Source organism: Oncorhynchus tshawytscha, linkage group LG02 (genome assembly GCF_018296145.1).
Source record: "Oncorhynchus tshawytscha isolate Ot180627B linkage group LG02, Otsh_v2.0, whole genome shotgun sequence".
Taxonomy (NCBI): Eukaryota; Metazoa; Chordata; class Actinopteri; order Salmoniformes; family Salmonidae; genus Oncorhynchus; species Oncorhynchus tshawytscha.
The window spans coordinates 48095794-48122106 of record NC_056430.1 but is presented as its reverse complement, the minus strand read 5'-3'; the positions used below and the strand labels follow the sequence as shown (position 1 = coordinate 48122106).

The 26313-nt window shown below is 43.1% G+C and overlaps 2 protein-coding genes across 4 annotated transcripts; both read left to right on the top strand.

Moving 5' to 3' along the window:
* The first annotated feature begins 95 nt into the window (after nt 1-95).
* LOC112214309 (limbin-like) lies at nt 96-21997 on the top strand. 2 transcript variants are annotated; one of them, XM_024372968.2, is made up of 23 exons: nt 96-611; nt 737-806; nt 1152-1342; nt 1475-1531; nt 1663-1849; nt 2197-2297; nt 2453-2518; nt 2748-2882; nt 3221-3360; nt 6972-7296; nt 7633-7872; nt 8314-8489; nt 8662-8821; nt 10722-10910; nt 11374-11666; nt 11880-12072; nt 14140-14280; nt 14905-15132; nt 15339-15571; nt 15716-15803; nt 15969-16144; nt 20293-20391; nt 20809-21997. In XM_024372968.2, exons 1-23 carry the CDS (start codon nt 348-350, stop codon nt 21245-21247), a joined length of 4191 nt encoding a protein of 1396 aa, XP_024228736.1. In that variant the 5' UTR covers nt 96-347; the 3' UTR covers nt 21248-21997. The 2 variants fall into 2 exon arrangements, with proteins under 2 accessions (XP_024228736.1, XP_024228730.1); XM_024372962.2 differs by having other exon boundaries at nt 14137-14280.
* A 645-nt stretch (nt 21998-22642) lies between these two features.
* On the top strand, nt 22643-24861 carry LOC112233810 (cytokine-like protein 1). Of its 2 annotated transcripts, none has more exons than XM_024401681.2 (4): nt 22643-23022; nt 23119-23163; nt 23535-23681; nt 24006-24861. In XM_024401681.2, exons 1-4 carry the CDS (start codon nt 22882-22884, stop codon nt 24156-24158), a joined length of 486 nt encoding a protein of 161 aa, XP_024257449.1. In that variant the 5' UTR covers nt 22643-22881; the 3' UTR covers nt 24159-24861. The 2 variants fall into 2 exon arrangements, with proteins under 2 accessions (XP_024257449.1, XP_024257450.1); XM_024401682.2 differs by having other exon boundaries at nt 22688-23022; nt 24054-24861.
* The last annotated feature ends 1452 nt before the right edge of the window (nt 24862-26313 follow it).

Here is a 26313-nt window from a genome sequence, read left to right as displayed (position 1 = left end):
CAGATTCGATGTTTCACAGACGGACTATTCAACCAATCATTGAACAGATTGGATGTAACGCAAGGCATTTAGGGGTGGAGCTTGTACTTTTCTTCATAGTTTTGGCAAAGTCTTCGAGGAAGTTTGGATGACCCATTTCCATGACCTATATTTTCACAGTCGACAAAAATCTGTTTCGCCCGTTATTCTTGTTTGTTTCTTTTGCATGACATGTTTTTAAGACATATTGTAACACAATTTCGTGTTATCAGAGAACAATGACAATGTTTCCTTTGTCTAATACAGTAACAATAGGATGCAAAATGTAACGGATTTCGGGAAAGTAGTGAAAGTTTTAGAACAAACGAATGCTTCAGGTACATTTCCTCGTGGAAGTAGTCACTGTATGCACTATTTTCTTCTGTTTTCAACAAGAGTATAGGCCTGTATTTTGGAGACGTCTACAGCACCGCCCTTTTCATTCGTATGGGTTCAATAATGTAAGCCATCATGAGAATCCATGCCATTCCGCTATCATGGGGGACAGCAACCATGTACATCCCGCGTTCTGTTACATCTCTGTACTATCATGGGGAACTCGACAGAACTCATTTGGAAATGGTCGACCTAGAGTGAGTCCAATTCCCTTATTTCTGTGCCTGTCCTATTTCTTCAAGGGCTGTACATCTATATCTGTCTGTCTGCTATGCAGTTGTTGGAACAGGTTTTGTTTTTCACTATGTTTCCCATTCAACAGGACTCTCTTAGACCATTTCAGCATGACCCTGGTGGAAAATCAGCAGAGCTGAGCTCGAAGAAGATGGATGGTTTGTTATTTTATGTGTTCTGCAACATTTATTATCATCCCTAGGGTAACGATAAGGGTATAATGTCAAAAGAGACTTGGCCTTCTCAACAGAAAGTAGCCTATGACAGTAATTCCACCAGTTAACTGTTAAATCTTCTCAATCCCACTGTGTCTTTTGGTATTTTTTGTATTTTATTAGCTGTTGCAAAAGCAGCAGCTACTCTTCCTGGGGTCCACACAAAACATAAAACATGACATAATATTGAACATTAATAGACAAGAACAGCTCCAGGACATAACTACATACGGAACTATGTGTACTGTTACTGTACACTATTGTATGTTTACTAATGTTACTTCACAGGACAACCAGGGCCATGTGGGCCCATGGCTTTCTGTGCTGAAGAGGGTCCTCTTCGTTCTGTGGCCCCAGCCGGCCCCGGAGGCCAGTCCCTCTACACCTCCTTAAGCCACCTGGCCAACATCATGCAGCATAAGGCCCGGAGCCGCAGGAGCAGTCTCACCAGATACATCACTGGTCACACTCTGCCTCAGGTAAGTACACAAACAGAGACATAGTCCAGGGGTTGTGGTCAAAAGCCATAATGGAACATAAAGGGACAAGTTTCCATCCATGCTTTTGTGAAACAGAAAAACTTGTTGTGTTTACTTTGTACTTTCTTTCAGATTCAAAGTGCTGCACAGCCATCAGCATTTGGACTCAAATTTCAGAAATGTGCCCAGGTAAGTAATGTAGACTCTGTAGAGGATGGTCTTGCGTTGCTCGTTACTGTTCGGCTAGGCTCGGTATATAGAAGTGTATGTACAATGTGCCCTCATATACCATGTGTTCTATACGATCCTTTGGGACACAGGTGGAGGCAGGTACCGAGTTCCCCCATCTGACGTTCTTCCTGCTCATCAACAACACTGGGCCTCCAGGGGACAGCAACCTTTCCCAGCTGGCCATCAGGGACTCCGTCTCTGGGATAGCAGCCCTGCAGAGTGGGGGGATGGTGGTGGAGAAAGGCTTCCAGACCTTCACCATCGACTCACTGCCAGGTACACAAGAGTCATGAGAAATCGGTTTCATCAGTCTGTCCGTCAGTCAGTCTGTCAATCAGTCAGATCACCAGGGTTGTGTTCAGTATGCACAAAATGAGAAAATAGCCTACATTTGAAACGGGGAGATACTACCTGAACTTGTGTAATAAGAAGCACCGATTTTCAGTTTGTTTTGCTACAGTGTACCTCACTGAACATGACCCAGGCTCCATGCTACAGAAGGCTGTGCCACCTGAACTTATCCAATTGGAGTTATGAACATTGTTAAAATGATTGTATTAGCTTTTTACTCCATATTTCCAACCGTAGTTAATATCGTTGTTGTTTTGGTTGTGTTTCTGCAGCAGGATCTCAGTACATTGTGACGTACACTGCCCTCATCAAGGGTCACAAGAGTGAAATTCTGGACCTGCCTGCCTTCCTTACCTTCTCCAATGCTTCACTGGTACTGCAATCACCTCATGACATAATATAGAACATTAATAGACACTTTGTCCCTTTTTCTCTTGCTCTGATTATATTGCCAAAGCAGCAACACTTTACATTGCTATACATAGGTGCTATTCCAGGGTAATTTATACTGTTATTCTCGCTCTACAGAATGACGTCAATATGTTTGGTCCAATGGTGGCTAATTTGACACTGAGGCTTAACTCCACGAACAAGGTAACCTTGAAGCCTTCGTTTCTTACTTCTTAGTTTATCAATGTGATGTCGGTTGATAGTCCTGCTCAACGTAATGCTGCGTTTACAATGCTAAACCTTACATACAACCTTACTTATGTACATTTCATCATAGTAATCAGATTACAGCATTGTCCGTGCCCCTGATAGTAATTTCTTTCTCTTTATCAAATATTGATGAATATGACCTACTCTCACTATACACTTTCAGATTTACCCCAATCACTATGTCCATTTTGCTGGGTTTATTGGTGGATTCTTTCTGTCCTTGTTGCTGCTGTCCCTGGGATTTCTGGCCATGAACCTAATATGTGCCCGAGCCAGGAAAAACTCCCTAGAGCGAAGGGTAAGACGTTGTTACTGTAACCTCACCTCTATTAGCTTACCTGAGTTCCAGATCTGATTGTGATGTCCTACCAACTCCATTGCTGTGTGACAATGACAGCAATGAAGTTGGCAAGACAGCACAAACAGATCTGTATACTTGTTAGCCACCCAGCCATGGCAAAAAGAAAAACAATGACACCAATACAAAGTCAACAAATTGTCATTTATTTTGAACTATTGTTTGAAAGATATTTCTCCCATTTGTTCGTTGACTTTGATTGTTTGTATTCTATTTGAAAGCAATCCACAGTAAAGGGATGGTTACTGTTTCTCTTTGTATGTCTGTCATTCCTAAAGAAAAAGCGAGGCGCTTCAGACCCTGAGTATGCGGTATGCAACATGAGTGAGACGGCCAAAGAAGAGGCAGCATTCGAGGACAAGATGGTGGACATCATGGTGCTGGAAGACCCTCAGAACATGTATCAAGCTCTGGAGAAGTGAGTGTGGAAATGCCAAAGGATATAATGCTTTATTACTTGTCGTTATGGTTTATGATGTCTTATGCTCTAGGAGTAGGAACTGTGTTTCAAAGATGCTACCGAGTTACAGTTCATATCATGAAACCAGTCAATTGAACTAAATCAATCAAATGTATTTATAAAGCCCTTCTTACATCAGCTGGTGTCACAAAGTGCTGTACAGAAACCCAGCCTAAACCCCCAAACAGCAAGCAATGTAGGTGTAGAAGCATGGTGGCTAGGAAAAACTCCCTAGAAAGACCAGAACCTAGGAAGAAACCTAGAGAGGAACCAGGCTATGAGGGGTGGCCAGTCCTCTTCTGGCTGTGCCGGGTGGAGATTATAACAGAACATGGCCAAGATGTTCAAATGTTCACAGGTGACCGTGTCAGCGTGCACTGCGCCCGGCCCACCACAGGAGTCGCTAGAGCGAGATGGGACAAGGACATCCCTGACAGCCAAACCCTCCCCTAACCCGGAAGACACTTGACCAATTGTGCACTGCCCCATGGGTCTCCCGGTTGCGACAGAGCCTGGACTCAAACCCAGAATCTCTAGTGGCACAGCTAGCAATGCAGTGTCTTAGACCACTGTGCCACTCGGGAGGCACCGTAGTGTATGTCTGCCCATACCATAACTCCACATCAGCAAACCGCTTGCCCACGCAACGCCATACATGCTCTCTGCCATCTGCACTGTACAGTTGAAACCAGGATTCATCCATGAAGAGCACACTTCTCCAGTGTGTCAGTGGCCATCGAAGGAGAGTGTTTGCCAACTGACGTTGATTACAACACTGAACTTCAGTCAGGTCAAGACCCTGGTGAGGACGACGAGCACACAGATGAGCTTCCCTGAGACGGTTTCTTATAGTTTTCATCAGCTGTTTCGATGGCTGTTCTCAGACAATCCTGCAGGTGAAGAAACCAAATGTGAAGGTCCTGGGCTGGCGTGGTTACACGTGTTCTGCTGTTGTGAGGCCGGATTGACGTGCTGCTAAATTCTCTAAAACTAATTTATGGTAGAGAAATTAACATTAAATTCTCTGGTAACATCTGGTGGACATTCCTGCAGTCAGCATGACAATTGCACACTACCTCAAAACTTGAGACATTTGTGGCATTGTGTTGTGTGACCAAACTGCAGATTTTAGAGTACCCTATTATTGTCCCCCAGCACAAGGTGCACCTGTGTAATGATCATGCTGTTTAATCAGCTTCTTGATATGCAACACCTGTCAGGTGGATGCTCACTAACAGGAATGTAAACAAATTTGTGCACAAAATTTGAGAGAAATAAGCTTTATGTGCATATGGAAACATTCTGCACTCTTTTATTTCTGCCCATGAAACATGGAACCAACAGAGACAAGTAATAGTGTCATTTTGTTTGCATTATCAAAAGGATGTTGCGTTTATATTATCATTCAGTGTATTTCTATTCTTGCTAGACTGAAAGTATCTGTTATTTGGTCATCGCTAAGGCTTTATAAGGGGGCCAAACATGCATATAATTATTGAGGCATCATGTTGCATTCCGTGTTTCCCCTATAATTTTTTCCAGCAGCGGTGACAAAATTAGCGTGAGGCTTGGCCAATGGCGTGGTTTTTGACCTTCCTCATGGCCGCACATGCTGTAATTTGTTTTTCCGTTTTAAAGCTAATTTCCTGCAAATCTACACATTTTGCCATGGGTTGAAGAGAAAATGTAACCGTTTTAAAGCTAGTTTCCTGCAATTCAAACATTTAGTCACAGGGCAAAAAAAAAAGTTTTAAAGCTAATTTCCTGCAATTGAAAACATTTGAATGGCTTATGCCTTGTTCTTATGCTATCTGAGTGACTCAAACACTATAAGACAATCAATGGGGGCCCCCCATGCCATAACATTTTGGGACATTTTTACTCTCCCTGACTGTCTATTTTTTATTCTGGTGGTTGTTAGTTCTCAAACATGATCTTATTTAAAAATATATAACTCTGTTACTCTTTTCTACATACTTTATATCTGGTTGTAGTCATTTAAGTTTATACTGAAAATGACTTACCATCCCCGAAAGTATTCTTTTTTTAGTAGTGCTAACGTTTTAGTAATGGTGGCCCGCCACTGCTAAATGAATATTGGGTTAACACTGACATTATACCTGTCCGCATTAAACTTGTACTGCAGTGGGCTAAATCTGGGTTACACAGAGTGTTTCTTTGTACAAATCAACTTTGAAACAAAAGTATACACCTAACATATTGTTATAGTCTTAAAAAAAAGAAGACATCTGTACCATGTCAGATATAGAGTGGAACTGTACTAAATTTTGAGTTTGCATCCCAATATTACGCTTTATATACATCACATAGTACTGAATTTTAACAAAACAGTTTGACATAGAAACACCAAATTTTCAACAACAACAAAAAATATATGTTTGTTAATTCTGAAAATATGAAGATTTTTTAAAATAATGTTCCATCCATGAGGCCACTAGAGGGCTATTTGGTCATTTGAATCATGTAACTAAAAAAGTGTTAAACAAATCAAAATGTATTTTATATTTGAGATTCTTCAAAGTAGCCACCCTTTGCCTTAATGTCAACTTTGCACACTCTTAGCATTCTCTCAACCAGCTTCATGAGGTAGTCACCTGGAATGCATTTAAATTAACAGGTGTGCCTTGTTAAAAGTTCATTTGTGGAATTTATATCAGTTGTGTTGTGACAAGGTAGGGGTGATATACAGAAGATAGCCCTATTTGGTAAAATACCAAGTCCATATTATGGCAAGAACAGCTCAAATAAGCAAAGAGAAATTACAGTCCATCATTACTTTAAGACATGAAGGTCAGTCAATTACGGAAAATGTCAAGAACTTTGAAAGTTAATAGGTAAGGTAATAGGCACATCTCAACATCAACTGTTCAGAGAAGACTGCGTGAATCAGGCCTTCATGGTCAAATTGCTGCAAATAAACCACTACTAAAGGACATGAGTAAGAAGAAGAGACTTGCTTGGGCCAAGAAACATGAGCAATGGACATTAGACCGGTAGAAATCTGTCCTTTGGTCTGATGAGTCCAAATTTGATATGTTTGGTTCCAACCGCTATGTCTTTGTGAGACGCCGGGTAGGTGAACGGATGATCATCAGGACAATGACCTAAAACACACCTCCAGGCTGTGTAAGTTATATTTGACCAAGAAGGAGAGTGATGGAGGGCTGCATCAGATGACGTGGACCCCACAATCACCCAACCTCAACCCAATTGAGATGGTTTGGGATGAGTTGGACCGCAGACTGAAGGAAAAGCAGCCAACAAGTGCTTCGCATATGTGGGATCTCCTTCAAGACTGTTGGAAAAGCATTCTTCATGAAGCTGGTTGAGAGAATGCCAAAATTGTGCAAAGCTGTCATCAAGTCAAAGGGTGGCTGCTTTGAAGATTCTAAAATATAAAATATATTTTGATTTGTTTAACACTTTTTGTCTTCACTACTTTTCTATAATGTAGAAAATAGTAAAAAAATATATATAAAAAAATAAACCTTGAATGAGTAGGTGTGTCCAAACTTTTGACTGGTACTGTATATCTGACATCCTCACAGCCTGGAGATGTCCAGCCTGCTGCGAGCCACTTCCAGCCTGGAGAGCAGTCGGGTCCAGATGTACAAAGATGTGATCGCAGCCCTGCTGGCCGCGCTGCGCTCCCAGAACCACATGTCCCAGCAGGCCGAACAGCGGCTACTGAGCGTGCTCCACGGCCAGTTGATGGGCATGGAGGGCAAGCTGAAGGAGGAGCACTTGGCACGCATGGCAACCCTGGCGGCCCAGTGCAACCTGGAGACCCGGGAGCAGATGGAGGTGGAGCATCGCAGAGAGGCCCAGGAGAAGGCCCGGGCAGAGGTGCTGTTTCAGCACTCTGACGAACAGGTACTGTAGTGGCTATTATCAATCAAAAACCATTGGCGGAGGTAGAGAGCTATGTGACTTGTGCATAAATAATTTGTTAAACATGTCAGAAATGGCTCCTATGGGCACAGATGGAGAAGCAACTCCAGCCCTGTGCTTAAATACCTGATTTAGCTAATTATGGTCAAGACTATGGTTAGGTGATTATTTGAAGCAGGTGTATTAGTGGTGGGCTGTAGCAAAAGCCTGCACACCCAGTAGCTCTCCATGGCACTTGGATAGACTAAATCAAGTGCACTTCAAGTATTTCACACTTGTATTTAACACAGGTCTGGTTGATTCTGGTTGATTCTCCAGGAGCTCCACCAATGCAGTGTCCTCCTGGAGAAGCTCCACAAGCTGAACCAGAGTCACCTCCAGCGCACTCTGCTGGTGAGACACGAGGAGGCCTCAGCCAAGGTCCAAAGGCAGATAGTGGAGTGGAGAAGAGTGGAGCTGCACAAGATCTTCTCAGAGGAGCTGGAGGAAGCCACCAGGATGTGCGAGCTGGAGAAGACCCAGGCCAGGAGTCTCCTGCATGACTACTTTGCCTATCAGGTGAGCTAGTGAAGATGGTCCCGTTCAGTAGGAACAGATGGGAGGAAACACTTTGAAACAGCCAATGTAAATGTTCAGGTAGGAGCTACTTCAGCAATAGTTTTCAGCAATGTTTCACTGTATGTATCACTGAAAGTTGTTTTGGACTAAATGGAAAAGTCAAGGGGAAATACTGTGCTCTCAACTAATCTCTTCACATATCTTGTCTTATCTATCTCATCTCATTTCTTCTCATCTCTTACCATCTCTTCTCATCTTATCTAATTGACATTCACATTTTAGTCATTTAGCAGATGCTCTTATCCAGAGCGACTTACAGTTAGTGCATTCATGTTGAGATAGCTAGGTGAGACAACCACATATCATGTCTCATCGCATGTCTTCTCAGTTCATCTTATCTCATCTCATTTTATTTGATCTCATCACGTCTCATCTCTCTAGAATCAGCTGGAGGAGGTGCTGGATGTGGTCCTGGCTAACCAACGTTGCATGCTGGGAGAGCGCCACGCCCAGAGGAGGTTCCTGGTGCACAGCCTCCACAGCCTGAAGGGCCTCATCTCCGAGACCTTCTCCAGGACCTCCAGCCAGATAGAGAACTGCTTCAGCCAGCATAGGAGGTTTGTGCTATGACTCTCTACATGTGTTATACTGTATGTCAGGTTTTATAGCACCTGTTGTCTTCTACCTACTTGTCCTTAAGCCATTGTAGACTACTAAGGGTCGGGAAACTTGTATAACGTAGATGTAGCCTACATTCCTAAAAATGCAACCTTGCCTGTATTCCAACAGGGGGAGCGATGTGTCTGAAGAGCAGGTTGAGCTGCTGCTAGACAAGGCTCAGAAGGAGCTGGTGCTGGTGAGGCAGGGCCTGGATGAGGCTCTGAACCAGGAGAGGAGGGCCATGCACTGTGGCCTGGTCAAGAAGAGGAGGGACCTCATCTCTGACATGGTGAGATGATTGACAGTGCGTTGTTTAAGTCAAACTTCACAGTGTTGCTCTCAGGCAATACATTTGCATATCTTAATTAGATAAATAATGAATTAGCACTTATTTGAGAAATACTCCCAAATAAGATAATATTTTTTCAAGAAAATATCTCAATCAATTCACAACTCCTGTGCATTTACTCATTTACTAATAACATAAAGCTGGGAATTATTCTGGGTAATGGAGAAACCACAAATATTACAAATACATACTGTGTCTTGAATTTTTCCACATTTTGTTATGTTACCGCCTTATTCTGAAATGGAGAAAATAAATAAAAATCCTCAGCAATCTACACACAATAACCCATTATGACAAATACTGAAATATCCTATTAACATAACTACATTTTTAGAAAAACTGAAATATTTACATAAGTATTCAGACCCTTTGCTATAAGATACGAAATTGAGCTCAGGTGCATCCTGTTTCCATTGATTATCCGTGAGATGTTTCTACAACTTGATTGGAGTCCACCTGTGGTAAATACAATTGATTGGACATGATTTGGAAAGGCACACACCTGCCTATATAAGGTCCCACAGTTGACAGTGCATGTCAGATCGAAAACCAAGCCATGTGGTCAAAGGAATTGTCCATAGAGCTCCGAGATAGGATTGTGTCGAGGCACATATCTGGGGAAGGGTACCAGAAAATGTCTGCAGCATTGAAGATCCCCAAGAACACAGTGGCCTCCATTATTCTTAAATGGAAGAAGTTTGGAACCACCAAGACTCTTCTTAGAGCTGGCCTCTAGGCCAAACTGAGCAATCGGGGGAGAAGGGCCTTGGTCAGAGAGGTGAACAGGAACCCCATGGTGGAGATGGGAGAACCTTCCAGAAGGACAACCGTCTCTGCATCACCCCACCAATCAAACCAGACGGAAGCCACTCCTCAGTAAAAGGCACATGACAGCCCACATGGAGTTTGCCAAAAGGCACCTAAAGGACTCAGACCATGAGAAACAAGATTCTCTTGTCTGATCAAACCAAGATTTAACTTTTTGGCCTGAATGCCAAGTGTCACGTCTGGAGGTGCTTCTACAAGTAAAGGATCTGAATACTTAAAGGATACTGAATACTTATGTAAATACAATATTTCTGTTTTTAATTTTTAATAAATGAGCTAAAATTCTAAAAACCTGTTTTTGCTTTTCCATTATTGGGTATTGTGTGTACATTGATGAAGGAAAAAACAATTGAATCAATTTTAGAATAAGGCTGTAACGTACCAAAATGTGGAAAGCGTCGGAATACTTTCTGAAGTCACTGTATGTATATGATTGCCATAGCCTGAAGGACATCCCATAACCATTAATTCCCTGAAGTATTTACATTGTATATAACTTACAAGTAATACATAGTGTAACCATCATCCATGTACATTTTGTTGTTGATTAGCCATTCTTTCTTTTATATAATAATATTTTTATTTAATGAATTCTATCGACCGAAGATTACACAATACAACAGCAGTAGTGTTGTTCCTGTATACATGATTATATGTACTATTATTAATACTGCTGAAATTAACTGTATTCATTACCCTCTTTGCATTGTACTGTATTTACTCAAATGCTGTACCACTATACTGCTTTGGCAATATCTACAAATTGTATATCATGCCAATAAAGCAATCTGAATTTGAATTGAAATAGGTAACAGCTAGGTTTTGTTCTGTTCAGCAGGGCACAACGTAGTGGAATATTCAGATGAATATATATTGAACCAACATCAGCTCTGTTCTTGCCATTTCTATCTGCAACGTTTTACATTTGCCGACTGAACATGCTCAAGGAGTGCCTGTAGGGGCCAGGGCTCGATTTTAAGCTTTTCAACCTTGTCTTTTTCTCTTCATCCAGCTGCAGGGCCACAAGCAGAGGCAGAAGGAGCTGTCAGCCCTGTCCCGAGGGGGCCTGGAGGAGGACAGGATGGAGGTGGAGCCAGCCCAACACCTCCGCTGCTGGCAGAGCCTGCTGACCGCCCAGTGCCTGGAGCTTGGGGAGCTCATCAACAACCTGGATGAGGAGGCCGCTGCAGACATCCGTAAGGTAACTCAAAATGACACAACACCCGCCTCTCTCCTTATATACAACGGTTAGATTAGGTAACTGGTAGCTATAACTTTCACAACACATGTTGCCATTTTCAAATCGCTAGCTAGTTAGCAGTGTGCTAGTAACATCCATTGTGCAAGTGACAGCACTCGCTGTCTAAGACTTAAAGTAGTTGTTTCCCTTGCTCTGCCAGGGCCATGGCTTTTGTGGAGCAATAGGTAATGCTGCTTTGTGAGTGCAAAGTGTTGGTCTGCAGAAGGTCCCCAGTTCGAGACCATTGACGGACAAGACTTACTTTGTTACAAGTACACAACTTGAAAAAGCGATTGTTAGACAGCAAATGAACATCATACATGATTATACATACATAGTTACATGGATTGTTAACTAACCAAGCAAGTAGTTTCACTTTCTCTGACTTTCTATTGACTGGAGATTCACCTTTGACCTCCCCCAGGTCACCATGCGTGTGATCCACAGCGCCATGGCGGAGGTGAAGGCCATCCAGCCTGCTGTCGCGCAGGCTCTGCTGGCCCTGGGGAACCCCTGTGACCCCCTCCAGCAGCCAGAATCGGGGTCCCCCATAGGGGCCAGCAGCAGCGCCCTGTCCCAGGCCCAGGAGAGGCTCTATCTGGAGGGCAAGGCGGCAGTGAGGACCCTCCAGGCCTCCAGGGACTCGCTGCACCAGGACATGGAGAGGGAGCTGCAGGAGCAGCAGGAGCTGAGGTCCAGGGGACACGTCTTCTTCAGGTGAGCAGATGTTTATTTTCCAATCACTTTTTCAGGTCAGTCCGTTGCGCTACAGAGAAGATGGTCACGTTGGTACACATTTCAGAATACTTGTGAAAGGTGGGCAAAAAATAAACCTCTGGGGTATCTGCATGCAAATATTAGCACTTTGTGCTAATTATGTGTGTGTGGCCATCTGTGTGTGTGTTTGCGTGTATTTTCTATCCTTCCAAGGTCTCTGTGCTCGTCACAGCTCACCTTATCGGACGAGGAGCTCCTACACATGAAGCTGGAGTTCCAGAACTGTCTGTCCAGGATGGACCACTGCCTGATGCTGCCCCACGCCCTCTCCCGCTCCAAACTGCAGGCCGCTCTGTCCACCTGGAGGAAGGAGATGGAGGAGCAGGTTGAACATCCACAGCAAGAGGTAGGTGGAGTATCTGATACAGTTTGTAGTGCCAAAATGATAATACCGCCCTCTGCTGGTTCCTTAGCTGTAACATACTGTAACATACAGTTGACAAAGATCACTTGGACATGTTGCATTATATACACTGCTCAAAAAAATAAAGGGAACACTAAAATAACACATCCTAGATCTGAATTAATGAAATATTCTTATTAAATACTTTTTTCTTTACATAGTTGAATGTGCTGACAACAAAATCACACAAAAATGATCAATGGAAATCAAATTTATCAACCCATGGAGGTCTGGATTTGGAGTCACACTCAAAATTAAAGTGGAAATCCACACTACAGGCTGATCCAACTTTGACGTAATGTCCTTAAAACAAGTCAAAATGAGGCTCAGTAGTGTGTGTGGCATCCACGTGCCTGTATGACCTCCCTACAACGCCTGGGCATGCTCTTGATGAGGTGGCGGATGGTCTCCTGAGGGATCTCCTACCAGACCTGGACTAAAGCATCCGCCAACTCCTGGACAGTCTGTGGTGCAACGTGGCGTTGGTAGATGGAGCGAGACATGATGTCCCAGATGTGCTCAATTGGATTCAGGTCTGGGGAACGGACGGGCCGGTCCATAGCATCAATGCCTTCCTCTTGCAGGAACTGCTGACACACTCCAGCCACATGAGGTCTAGCATTAGGAGGAACCCAGGGCCAACCGCACGAGCATATAGTCTAACAAGGGGTCTGAGGATCTCATCTCGGTACATAATGGCAGTCAGGCTACCTCTGGCGAGCACGTGCAAGGCTGTGCGGCCCCCCAAAGAAATGCCACCCCACACCATGACTGACCCACCGCCAAACCGGTTATGCTGGAGGATGTTGCAGGCAGCAGAACGTTCTCCACGGCGTCTCCAGACTGTCACGTCTGTCACGTGCTCAGTGCGAACCTGCTTTCATCTGTGAAGAGCACAGGGCGCCAGTTGCTTGCCAATCTTGGTGTTCTCTGGCAAATGCCAAACGTCCTGCACGGTGTTGGGCTGTAAGCACAACCCCCACCTAGTGGACGTCGGGCCCTCATACCACCCTCATGGAGTCTGTTTCTGACCGTTTGAGCAGACACATGCACATTTGTGGCCTGCTGGAGGTCATTTTGCAAGGCTCTGGCAGTGCTCCTCCTACTCCTCCTTGCACAAAGGCGGAGGTAGCGGTCCTGCTGTTGGGTTGTTGCCCTCCTACGGCCTCCTCCACGTCTCCTGATGTACTGGCCTGTCTCCTGGTAGCGCCTCCATGCTCTGGACACTATGCTGACAGACACAGCAAACCTTCTTGCCACAGCTCGCATTGATGTGCCATCCTGGAAGAGCTGCACTACCTGAGCCACTTGTGTGGGTTGTAGACTCAGTCTCATGCTACCACTAGAGGGAAAGCACCGCCAGCATTCAAAAGTGACCAAAACATCAGCCAGGAAGCATAGGAACTGAGAAGTGGTCTGTGGTCCCCACCTGCAGAAACACTCCTTTATTGGGGGTGTCTTGCTAATTGCCTATAATTTCCACCTGTTGTCTATTCCATTTGCACAACAGCATGTGACATTTATTGTCAATCAGTGTTGCTTCCTAAGTGGACAGTTTGATTTCACAGAAGTGTGATTGACTTGGAGTTACATTGTGTTGTTTAAGTGTTCCCTTTATTTTTTTGAGCAGTGTATATACAGTACCGTTCAAAAGTTTGGGGTCACTTAGAAATGTCCTTGTTTTTGAAAGAAAAGCACATTTTTTGTCCATTAAAATAACATCAAATTGCGGATATGGCAGTGAAGTCACTGGTGATGGCCGTCCTATTTCAAACTCATCCCCTCTCTTCCAACTGACGCCAGAACTTCTACAGACATGTAAGCTGGAGCATTGGCACATTGTGGGAACGTATGAAAGTATTGACAAAAACACCTAGGCTATATCCACAGTGGTCAATGGTAAAACAAATAGCAACTAATGCTAAACAGACTAGATGAAATGACAGTAGCCTATGCTGTGGAGATGTTTCCCTCACCATCTCACTAACCATCTTGTGTGTTTTCCAGAAGAAGACGAGGACTAAAGGGAAATCCACTGAGGGCAGACAGAGAGCAGACCCCTCAGAACTGCTGCTCTTCCAGAAGAAGATGGAGGACAGGATACAGCTGTTTGAGAAAGAAAAAGAAATGGAGCGCACTGTGAGGGAGAAGGTTCGGTGGAATTCAGTTCACTGAAACTTTATTTGTCCCGAGGGGCAGTTATAAAATGGAGGAGAAGGCTTTTATATTGCGCATATCCTCTTTTGTCACATTCACTCACTTTTTGCTCCTTTGACACTTTCTCACACTTCCAGCTGGACGAGATGGGAATATAGCAGAGGCAGGTAAAGGGGATATTCCCGGATGGACTCCGAAACCTTTAGAGTTTCTCAGACCTAGATTAAGCCTACTCCTGGACTAAAATCCACACTCTGTAAATTATCTCGTTGAACGTTCTTTTTAGTCCAGGAATAGTCATCATCAAATTCAGAAAAACTGTCCCTTAGCGTTTGCTGCCAGTGTTATGAAACCTGTTAGTCAGCCTACTGATAAACCTGCTCTTGCTATGACTAGGGTTCCTAGGGCTGCCTAACTGGTCCATGAACTATTATAAAATGTGCCCATTTAACACAAAATAAGAGTAAGCCACAGGGTGTTCGATGTATGTCTCACCAGTGTCCAGGGAGAGCTTAGTTGAGTAACTGTGACCTAATCACTTAACCTAACTCATTTCCTACAACTTTAGCTAAACCCCTTCGTTCCCTGACGCTCCAACATCTTTCTCTCTCTCTCTAGGTCCTGGAGGAGATGCGTAGCGTGAGGGAATCGGAGCTCCGGAACCAGGCAGACGGCCTGGCCGTGCAGATGGCCGCCCTCCACTACCAGAAGGCTGAGAGGAGGACCAGGGTCCTGGAGACCTCCAGAGCTCTGCTCACCATCCAGAGCCTGCTCACAGAAGAACTGCGAGCCAGCAGGAGCCTGGGGGCAGCCCCCATAGCCCAGAGCATCCAGAACCACTGTCTGGTAGGATAGGACATTGTGGCATGTTGGATGCTTTAGCATGTACTGTAGCCTGATTCATACTTTAGCTGTGAAATATTACATCGTTGGCTCAATTTGATCAAATCCGCCTGAGCAATTTGGTCACACACACACAGATACAGGATAAGATATATCCTCAGTGGATAAAGGTTTTGTGAAGAGCGTGATCCCTTGGCGTGTGACTACAGGGTTTGGAGGAAGCGGAGCTCCAGCTCCAGAGAGAGCATGCAGAGTTGGAGAGTCTGGAGTCTGGACCCTCCAAACACAGACCACCCAAAGACCCACACTACTCTGATGAGGAAGAGGAGGAAGAGGAAGGGCAAAGGAGGCTGTTTCATATAGAGCGTGACAGCCGCATGGCCACCATCCTTCACGAGGCCCTGTACACGTGTGATCAGGTCATTGTTCTGCAGACAGAGAGGTGGGCTTTTTGGAGCTATTATTCTGCCTAAAACAAATGTACAATTGAGAAATATTCTTACACAAATGCACCATGAAGTGTAACACAGAACAGCTCCAAGTGCGAACAGAATAATTCTGAATATTTTATCCTTTTTTTCCCCAGCCTGCAAGAGGCCAACGCTAGGAATCAAGCCATGGAGGATCTCAAGGAGCAGCTGGAGCTGAAGAGACTCTACACAAACTGTGACCAGGTGATCTAGCCATCATATAATTGTAATTCTCCAATTGCTTTTTAGTTGCTTTTTAGCCTGGAAGTAGGCTTCATCTGGGTCTGAGTCACTATTTTGTTGACAGCCCAAGCCCAAGGAGACAGTTTTATTTCCCTCTGTCCCTCTTTTTCGTCCATCCCTCCCCAGGATCTGGAGTTTGCGGCCAGGTTAGTGAGGCAGAGCCAAGTCTCCACCGAGGTTCTCCTAGAGGCTCTCCGCCTCCTCCTCCCAACCCTCCCCGAGTCGGAGCTGCTCTCCCTCATTGATGCCCTCTGTCCCAAGCTATCGGTCTTTCCAGCGTCCGCAGAGCAGGAAAGCACAGCGTAAGAACTACTGAAGCTCCTTCGTCTAGCAATAGTTTTATTGGTAGTGGATTGGAGTGTTTTCTTCAGAATTGGCATTTAGGCATTTAGGCCAGCATTGCTATTGTACCTGTAGACTTCCAGTCATTGCGCTAAAGCTAGTTAGTATTGGTTCGCGAAACGTCTGCTAACTTCCTTCATACTGCACGCAGAAACATAAAAATTGTATCTACGAGTTCATTTGACTCTGGGTAAGTAGAACATGGCCAGAATCTCGCAGTAGACATTTAAAGGTAGAGTCTGCAATATGACATCATCAACATAGCAGGGCGACTTCCTGCTTTACAACAGCAACAGACTTCAAATCTGCAGCAACAGAGCTTAAAGGTAGAGTTGTCAGCATGACATCACCATACACACTGTGGCATGTTCCTGCTTACAGATATTAACAACAACAAAGTTCAAATCTTCCATTGCCAATATTGGCTGTTCCCAAGGGAGGGCGAAGATTGGGAACAGCAAAAAGTAGCAGTCTTGGGCCTCCCGGTTGGCGCAGTGGTCTAAGGCACTGCATCGCAGTGCTAGCTGCCCATGGGGCGGCGCACAATTTGCCCAGCGTCGTCCGGGTTAAGAAGGGTTTGGCGGCAGGGATATCCTTGTCTCATCGTGCACTAGCGACTCCTGTGGCGGGCATGGTACAGTGCACGTTGACCAGGTTGCCAGGTATACGGTGTTTCTTTCCTCCGACATTGGTGCGGCTGGCTTCCGGGTTGGATGTGCGTTGTGTCAAGAAGCAGTGCGGCTTGGTTGGGTTGTGTTTCGGAGGATGCATGGCTCTCGACCTTCGCCTCTCCTGAGTACGTACAGGAGTTGCAGCGATGAGACAAGACAGTAACTACTACCCATTGGATACCACAAAATTGGGGAGAAATCTTTTTTTTTTAAGTAGCAGTCTTGGCAGAAAAGAAGTCTGAGACATAAACTCTCTGCCTGGCCATTGAAAACTCAGGGTAAACTTTAGTCAAGTTGGTAATCTGACAGCTTGCACATCTTTGGTGTCTAACGCCAGTTTTAACCCTCCACTTATATCCAGTAAGTAAATGAAGTTATACATATGCTCACTGCTTAGCAGGCTCCAAAATACCAATACCACTAGAGAATAGAATTCTCGGAACAGTTTGTGCCGTGTACCAGATGTTTAGGCGGGTGTCTATGAGTGACTCACACCAGCACAATGTGTTACTTGTCAGTAAACGCTGGATTCAGTTTGTTTCCCATCTTAAAAGCTTATAAGACATATTCATCATGTGTCAATTTAAGAATTGAATTAGTCTCCTATTAACTTAACTGTGAAAATGTCCCTTCTTGCCATTGTAACAACTGACGACACGCACGCCCCCGCAGTTCCCGCAAGTGGTCCCCCCGGAGGTTGGGCCCCCCAGATAGCATATGAACACGTCATAAGCCATTCTTTATTTTTTATTACAGGAAATTTGCTTTCAAACTACAGGGTGGGCTCCGCGAAACTGCGCTATGGCACTAATTGTAAGCACCTGTCACACACAAATATACTACCACAAAAAGTAGAACTAAAAGCAATTTCAAGTAGATTCCAAAGTAGAACAAAAAGGAACTACAAGAAAATGGTTCAACATTTCAGCATTCATGTAGGGAATTAATAGCAAGCTAAGATTTATGTGATCATACAGGGGACGCTGGCATTTCAGTTCACATGAGAACTTTTGACAGAACCTGCGAAAAGATCAAGTCAAAATAAAGTCTTCACGTTTCGTAAACTACAGGTGTGGACTAACAGTCAAATGCTTACTTCCGAGTCCTTTTTCGAGTTAAAGATACAAATGTAATAGTGTCACGAGGAATGAATACACAGTAAATAACGAATAACAATGACGAGCATATAATATCAAATCAAATTTTATTGGTCGCATACACATATTGCGGATGTTATTGTAGATGCAGCGAAATGCTTATGGTTCTAGCTCCAACGGTTTGTAATACCTAACAATACAAAACAATACACACAACCCCCCAAATAACATGGCTATATACAGGGAGCACCAGTGTCGAGTTGATGTGCAGAGGCATGAGGTAATTAAGGTAGCCATTTACATATAGGTAGGGTTAAAGTGACTAGGCAACAGGATAGATAGACAGTAGCAGCAGTAGGTAGCCATTTGATTAGCTATTTAGCTGTCTTGTTTAGCAGTCTTATGGCTTGGGGGTAGAATCTGTTCACGGTTCTGCTGGTTCCAGAGAGAACAGTCTATGGCTTGGGGGTAGAATCTGTTCACGGTTCTGCTGGTTCCAGAGAGAACAGTCTATGGCTTGGGGGTAGAATCTGTTCACGGTTCTGCTGGTTCCAGAGAGAACAGTCTATGGCTTGGGGGTAGAATCTGTTCACGGTTCTGCTGGTTCCAGAGAGAACAGTCTTATGGCTTGGGGGTAGAATCTGTTCACGGTTCTGCTGGTTCCAGAGAGAACAGTCTTTGGCTTGGGGGTAGAATCTGTTCACGGTTCTGCTGGTTCCAGAGAGAACAGTCTTATGGCTGCTGGTTCCAGGAGAACAGTCTACCCCCAAGCCAGAATCTGTTCACGGTTCTGCTGGTTCCAGAGAGAACAGTCTATGGCTTGGGGGTAGAATCTGTTCACGGTTCTGCTGGTTCCAGAGAGAACAGTCTATGGCTTGGGGGTAGAATCTGTTCACGGTTCTGCTGGTTCCAGAGAGAACAGTCTATGGCTTGGGAGGCTGGAGTCTTTGATCATTCTTTGGGACCTTCCTCGGATTTACTTGGTGTGTAAAATGTTAGTTGTAACCGCATTCTTACAGCACTGTCGAAGTAGTGAGACTAATCAATGTGATCTCTCTGAGGAGGGAAAGAATAGTCATTCAAATCAAATCCCATTTTATTTGTCACATGCGCCGAATACAAGTGGTGTGGACTTTACTGTGAAATGCTTGCTGACGAACCTTTCACAACGATGCAGAGTAAAAAAATATATATTAAAAAAATAAACAGTAACTAACTCAAGAGGAGTAAAATAAAATACACAAGAATGGGGCTCTATACAGGGAGTACCAGTACCAGATCAATGTGCAGAAGTACGAGTTATTTGAGATAGATATGTACATGAAGGCAGGGTAAAGTGACTAGGTGTCCGGTTAGATAATAATAAATACAAATATTAGCAGCAGCAAATGATGAGTGTAAAAGTGAGTGTGTGTGAGTGTATGTTTGTTTGTGTTGTGTGTGCATATTTAGTGTTTGAATGTGTGAGGGATATGTGTGGGAGTGACGGTGTAGTGTGTGTATATGGTGTGTATATAAAGTCTAGTGAGTGTGTGTAGGGTCAGTGCAGATAGTTTGGGTACCATTAATTTACTATTTAGCAGTCTGGATATTATGGCTTGGGTGTAGAAGCTGTCTCTGAGTCTGTTGGTCCAGGAGCCGATGCTCCGGTAACGTTTGCTGGATGGTAGGAGAGTGAACAGTCCATGGCTTGGGTGGCAGGAGTCTTTGTCAATTTTTGGGCCTTGCTCTGACACCGCCTGGTATAGAGGTCCTGGATGGCAGGGAGCTTGGCTCCAGTGATGTACTGGGCTGTCCTCACCACCCTTTGTATCGCTTTGCGGTCAAGGGCAGTGCAATTGCTATACCAAGCGGTGATGCAGACAGTCAAGATGCTCTCAATGGTGCAGCTGTAGAACTTTTTTACGATCTGAGGGCCCATATCAATTCTTTTCAGCCTCCTGAGAGGGAAGAGGTACTGTCGTGCCCTCTTCACTACTGTGCAGGTGTGTGTTGACCATGTTAAGCCCTTAGTGATGTGGATCATACCTTCCCATTCTGCACATGATACATTGGCTGGGAGCTTGGAACACTTACTGTCAATGTCCTGTCTGGGCTGGCCAACACTCTGTTTGGACTCTGTTGCTTGTGTGAATAATGCTCTTTGTATGAGGACACCTGGGACTTGGCCTGTCTAGCCAGGAAAAGAGGGAAGTTACTGAGAAAGTTAACTTAAATCGAACAAAATGCATAATTTTGTGGAGTCTCCATCTGCTTAATTCGCTTGTCCCCCGCGTGAATAATTTTCTTTATCGCCAGAGAGCTATTTTTCTTTTCCATTCTGGCTGTTTTTTTTCTCAGGTGGCCAGAGGGAGCAGGAAAATCTCTGCTGGTCAGACTGAGGCAGGAAATGGTGGGGAGGAATGTCTCAGCCCACAGCACGGACAAGGACAGAAACCAGTGAGTGCAAGACAAAGAGCCTCAACTTTTTTTTGGAGCTTTTATTTTAGATGTGGATACACTTTCAGGTCCTAATTCAGTCAGTTCTCATCAACTCAGAATGTTGACAATGTAATGTTGACAACAAGGACAGGTGGGTCTGTGTGAATTTTGAAAGGTTACTACCTTGATAACGATAAAGCATAAACATTGATTGTGAGTCAACCTGCAGTGCTGTTTTTCTTTATCGGTGATTGAATTGGAGCCCAAGGGTACTTTTACGAAGTACTAGGAAATAACTAGGGAGATACAATATTTGGCACATAGCAACATAGAGTGGTAGATGCATTTTGGTCCCACTTTTGTAAAATGCTATATATACTGTAGATGCTTCAGAAATCATAATCAAATGTCATACTCTTCCTCTTCATTTTCCAGGTTCCAGGAGAAGAGACAGAGCCTGCTGGAGAGGCTGTTTCTCAATCACAGACCCGAGGCTCGCAGGGACGTCATGCAAGTGTTGGTCCAGGAAAAGGGGAGGGAGGGAGTTGTTGCCATTCCCAAACCAGTCGCGACTGGAACGAGCCAAACCATATCCTCGGAACAGCTCCAAGACTCTGTTCAGATTTCAGTGGGAGGAGGAGGAGAGGTGGACAGTGAAACTGTGTTTGTCTCCACTATTGCAGCAGTACCCTCCACTTCTGGCTTGGCCAAGAATGCAGTAGTACTGGACATCCCCACTACGGGGGAGAGGGTGTTTGTGTTCCGCGTTCTGCCGGAGCCCCAGAACACGACAGGGTCCACCAACAGGAAGAGGAAGAAGAGAAACTTTCTTAATCTGAAGAAGGGATCAGTGGCCCCCACAGACCAACCCTGAGCTTGCTGGTGGTTTCAAGAGGGTCTACTGTAGACACAGACTTGCCATTAGATTCCTACTGGTCCTATACTGAACCACTAGCCTGGTCCCAGGTCTGTTTGACTGAAGGAGTTGGCAAAACAGAACAAACAGATCTGAGACCAGGCTAGGGGAACATGTGCCCTGTTAGACTCTGTTATGTGCTTTAAAATGTCCCACCTTTATGGTACTCAATGATGGTATTATGGTAACAATGAGCAAAATGATATGTATTAACGTTTAATTAAGTAGTCTCAAGGTACTGTAAAATAGCCATATAGTTGCAGGCTTTGTCTGTAGACAGCTAGTTTTTCTGATAATGAATGATTTGCACGTCTTGGCATATACATAAACCACATCACCATTATCAATATTTTAACAAATGTTATAAATACAATTATGATAAATAAGTACAAATGTTATATAAAAAATTGTATCGTAGAGTGTTCCTATCCATTGTATGTTAAAACACCTGCAATGGTCATTTTTTTGGCAAGCTTCAAAATAACAATCCCACAAGTTCAACCAATGTGTTACAACAGTTTTTTTTACAAATTCAAAAACGATCAATAAATTAATAATGATCAGTTTAGCTATATAAACTCAGTTTATTAACTAGGCCTACCTATAGCTCTGTAAATCGTTTCATTAACAGCCATACAAATGTTACCAACATGCAGTGATGTAAATTACTTTACTTACTTTTACTTAAGTAAAAAATACTTTAAAGTACTACTGAAGTAGTTTTTGGGGGTATCTGTACTTTACTATTTACATTTCTGACAACTTTCACTTTTACTTCACAACATTCCTAAAGACAATTATGTACTTTTACTCCATACATTTTCCCTGACACCCAAAAGTACTTGTTACATTTTGAATGCATAGCAGGACAGAAAATAGTCAAATTCACACACTTATCAAGAGAACATCCCTGGTCATCCTACTGTCTCTGATTTGGCGAACTCACTAAACACAAATGCTTTGTTTGTAAATGATGTCTGAATGTTGGATTATGACCCTGGCTCAATTTATATAAAAAAAACAAGAACATTGTGCCATCTGGTTTGCTTAATATAATGAATGTTTTATTATTCATATTTTTACTTTTGATACTTAAGTATATTTTAGCAACTACATGTATTTTTATACTAAAGTATATTTAAAACCAACAACTTGTATACTTTTACTCAAGTAGTATTTTACTGGGTGACTTTCACTTTTACTTGAGTCATTTTCTAATAATGTATATTTACTTTTACTTAAGTATGACAATTGGGTACTTTTTCCACCACTGCCAACATGTGCTTAAATAAATTTTGATAGTGACATGTGGATTGTTACAGCATGGGATGATACACTTTGTTGTCATCCTGAAGGATGTTGATAGCTGGAAGAAATTTCACGTATCCAAAATGCACAGGAGCGCGTAATAAGTTTAATTTCCAGTTATGTTGCGTTTAGTGAATCTTCGACGTCACCATCTCTTTTTTTTGTCACTCCCAACTACAAACTGCAACGTTGCTCGACAAAGAACACACTCGTTTTGTAAAGCCCAAGCGTAGTTGCCTCTACAGAAGAATACTTTTTTAACCGACGCAACAACGGGTAGAAAGATGAGACTCGCACCTTTCTTGTGTTTCTTCAGTTTTATTTGGTTGGCAGATTGTGCACCACCGACATGCTATTCGCGAGTGCTTGGCTTGAGCAAGGAAATAATGGACCTTTTGGAAAAACTACACAATTATCATCTCACGGTGAGCTATTTCAATTTCGTTTTTTGATTATTAAAAAAAAACAGTTATTTTCTTATGTATCCAAATGTTTTCTCATTTAAACGTTTTATTCCGTAGAAAACCTGCGTGGAGATTCTGCCCAAGATGTTTCTGGATGTGCACGTAAGTTTAACACCATGTAATTTATCTGAACAAAATATTGATTCTCAGACGTCATACCAGTCAGTATTGAAGAAAAGGTCGACAGAGGGAACCATAATCTGATTTGACGTCTCATTGGGCTATATCGCATTAACTGTAATGTGTTGGTGATGCAATATGCATGTTTGATGTAGATGAGAAGATGCATGCATTCCGTAATGTGATTGGATGCCGATATCAAAGTTGAAAAATATAACCTGCCAATCAATTTAAATTAATCTAAAACAGTTGTACACCAGTATCTGAAACTGTTTCTGTGTAACTTTTGAACCAATATATTATAATATTCATTGAGCTATAGGTTATACAATGTCTTTATTATTTCCCTGTAGAATTCGTGCATCGTGACCAAGCTCCGTGACTTCCTCTATGTTGTGGAGAACCTTCCTACACAGTACTGCAGAGAGCGTCCCAGGATCGCGTTGTTGAAGCGCAAAGTCAACAACCTGTACACAATTATCAACCGAATCTGTTATCGGGTATGTGTGTGCTTAGCTATGCAGAAGAATGAACCATGCTGTCTCTCATAGCCAGAATAGTATTACAATTTAAAAAAATATCTGTCATAGCCTATTCTGTATGTGGTACAGGAAATGACTAGTCTGTTTCCAGATCTGTTCTGCCATGCCAACCCTTATAATGACAATGACATGAGTTGAAGAGATGGCATTTCTGGAACCAAGCTAGGGAATTACAGCCCAGAGTTCAATTCAAAATAAAAGATAATATGATTACTTCTGCTCATTTAGTTTGTCTGCCGACGTTTCGCCAGTTTTGCTCATCCTTTCACCCACTTTCTGCAGCTGAAGATGTTGTGTATGCCGAGGTCTGACTGTTTGACCTCCCCACAGGACCTAGTGTATTTCACAGATGACTGTGAGGCCATTGAGACTGGACAGAGTACCCCTCGCTACGGAGAGGACAGGCTCCAGCTGCTGGTGGAAGAGAAGAGATGAGCCCATCCAGAGACAAACACACTCACGCTCACATGTGCAAACAGCGCACGTCTCTCACACACACACACACAGGAATGGATGTGTGAGGGTATGTAAACCCTGTTTCACTCAAAATCACACACACACACACACATACATAACATCACACACCACACACAACTCTAGTGGAAAAACATGCCAACGCGGTTTATTTTCTAACCAATGTAGTGGTGGCCTACAGAGTTGATGTTAATGGTGAAGTCTCATGTTAGTTGGCATGTGTCTGGTTACATTCCACCAAGTGGTGGAGAACTTTCCACAGGAAATTTGCTGAATACCAGCCATTCCAATGAAAACCTTAAAATAATAAACCAATAAGAAATGTTTGTGAGCCTCGCTTACCGCTGCTTACTTACCATACTGTTTGAAAGGGAATGCCTAATTTATCCAAATATGTTGTATGTTTCCATAACCCTTCGTATTACTAAGCTGTCTTGAGGCTTACACATACCTAGTTCCCAGCCTGTACACCCCTGAGAAAATAATGATTACCTCATGCTGATTGTTTGATTGTATGAATAGGCCTACTCTTTAACCTTTAGTTATGTATCTTGTTTTGATGTAGGCTAAACTTAATCATTATCGCGTTTTCTATGTAATTGGTACAATATACGTTTGTGTAGTGTATTACTTATATGTATGTAATAAAACAACTATATCTCTTTTTGGTGCCTGTGAGTTTTCAAATGTGGTGTGTGAGCAACAAGCACAAATGCAATTGATTTTCTTTTAGTATTGCAAGACAGTCGAGTGAGTTTTGATATTGAATTCGCATTGTGAGTGAAAACAGGAAATGCCGTGCAAGGATGTTGGCTGGGGGTGGCAGTGGGCGTAACATGCAGGACTGGTAATCTGTGATTGGCAGTGGCAGTTCCAATCCAGGTGTGTTTTTGTTTTTGCAACATGCAACAATTTCGAAGGTTTTACTGAGTTACAGTTAATATTAGGGAATCAGTCAGTTTAATACATTCATTAGGCCCTAATCTATGGATTTCACATGACTGGGAATACAGATGTGCATATGTTGGTCACAGAGACCTTTAAAAAAAGGCCTCAGGATTTTGTCACGGTATCTTTGTGCATTCAAATTGCCATCGATAAAATGTAATTGTGTTTGTTGTCGGTAGCTTATGCCTGCCCATACCATAACCCCACCGTCACGATGTGGTACTCTGTTCACAACGTTGACATCAGCAAACCACTCGCCCACACGACGCCATACACATGATCTGCGGTTGCGAGGCCGGTTGGACGAACTGCCAAATTTTCTAAAATGACGTTGGAGGTGGCTTATGGTAGAGAAATTAACATTCAATTCTCTGGCAACAGCTCTGGTGGACATTCCTACAGTCAGCATGCCAATTGCACACTCCCTCAAAACATGATACATCTGTGGCATTGTGTTGTGTGACAAAACTGTACATTTTAGGGTGGCCTTTTATTGTCTCTAGCACAAGGTGCACCTGTGTAATGATCATGCTGTTTAATCAGCTTCTTGATATGCCACACCTTTCAGGTGGATGGATTATCTTGGCAAATAAGAAATGCTCACTGACAGCGATGTGAGCAAAATAACTTTTTGTGCATATGTAAAATTTCTGAGATCTTTTATTTCAGCTCATGAAACATGGGACCAACACTTTACATGTTGTGTTTGTATTTTTGTTCAGAGTAGTTTACTTAACTGAAGTAGCTTTGAAAAAGTAGATCACTACATCCAAATTATTTCGTGAAAATTGTTCATAAAGTATGTACATCTGAAATGTCATAGACTACAACTTTCAAGACACATCACTTTCAGGTCAAATGTCAACAGAATATGTAAATTAGCCTATTAAACACAAAAACTGTTTCAAGTGAGAATTAGGCAGGTCTGATGCCGAAGAATAAAGGAAATTATTGCCCTGTAGTTACAGTAGTTAGCTACACGGCAAAGAAATGTAGTTAACTATTGAAAACACTATCTAGATTCGATTTTAGTTCAACTACCACCAAGCTACTGCAAAATGTAGTTAACTACGGAAAGCACTAGCTAGATTAAACTGTAGTTCAACTACCACCAAACTACTGCAAAATGTAGTTAACAATTTAAAAAAAAAATGTATTTAACCTTTAT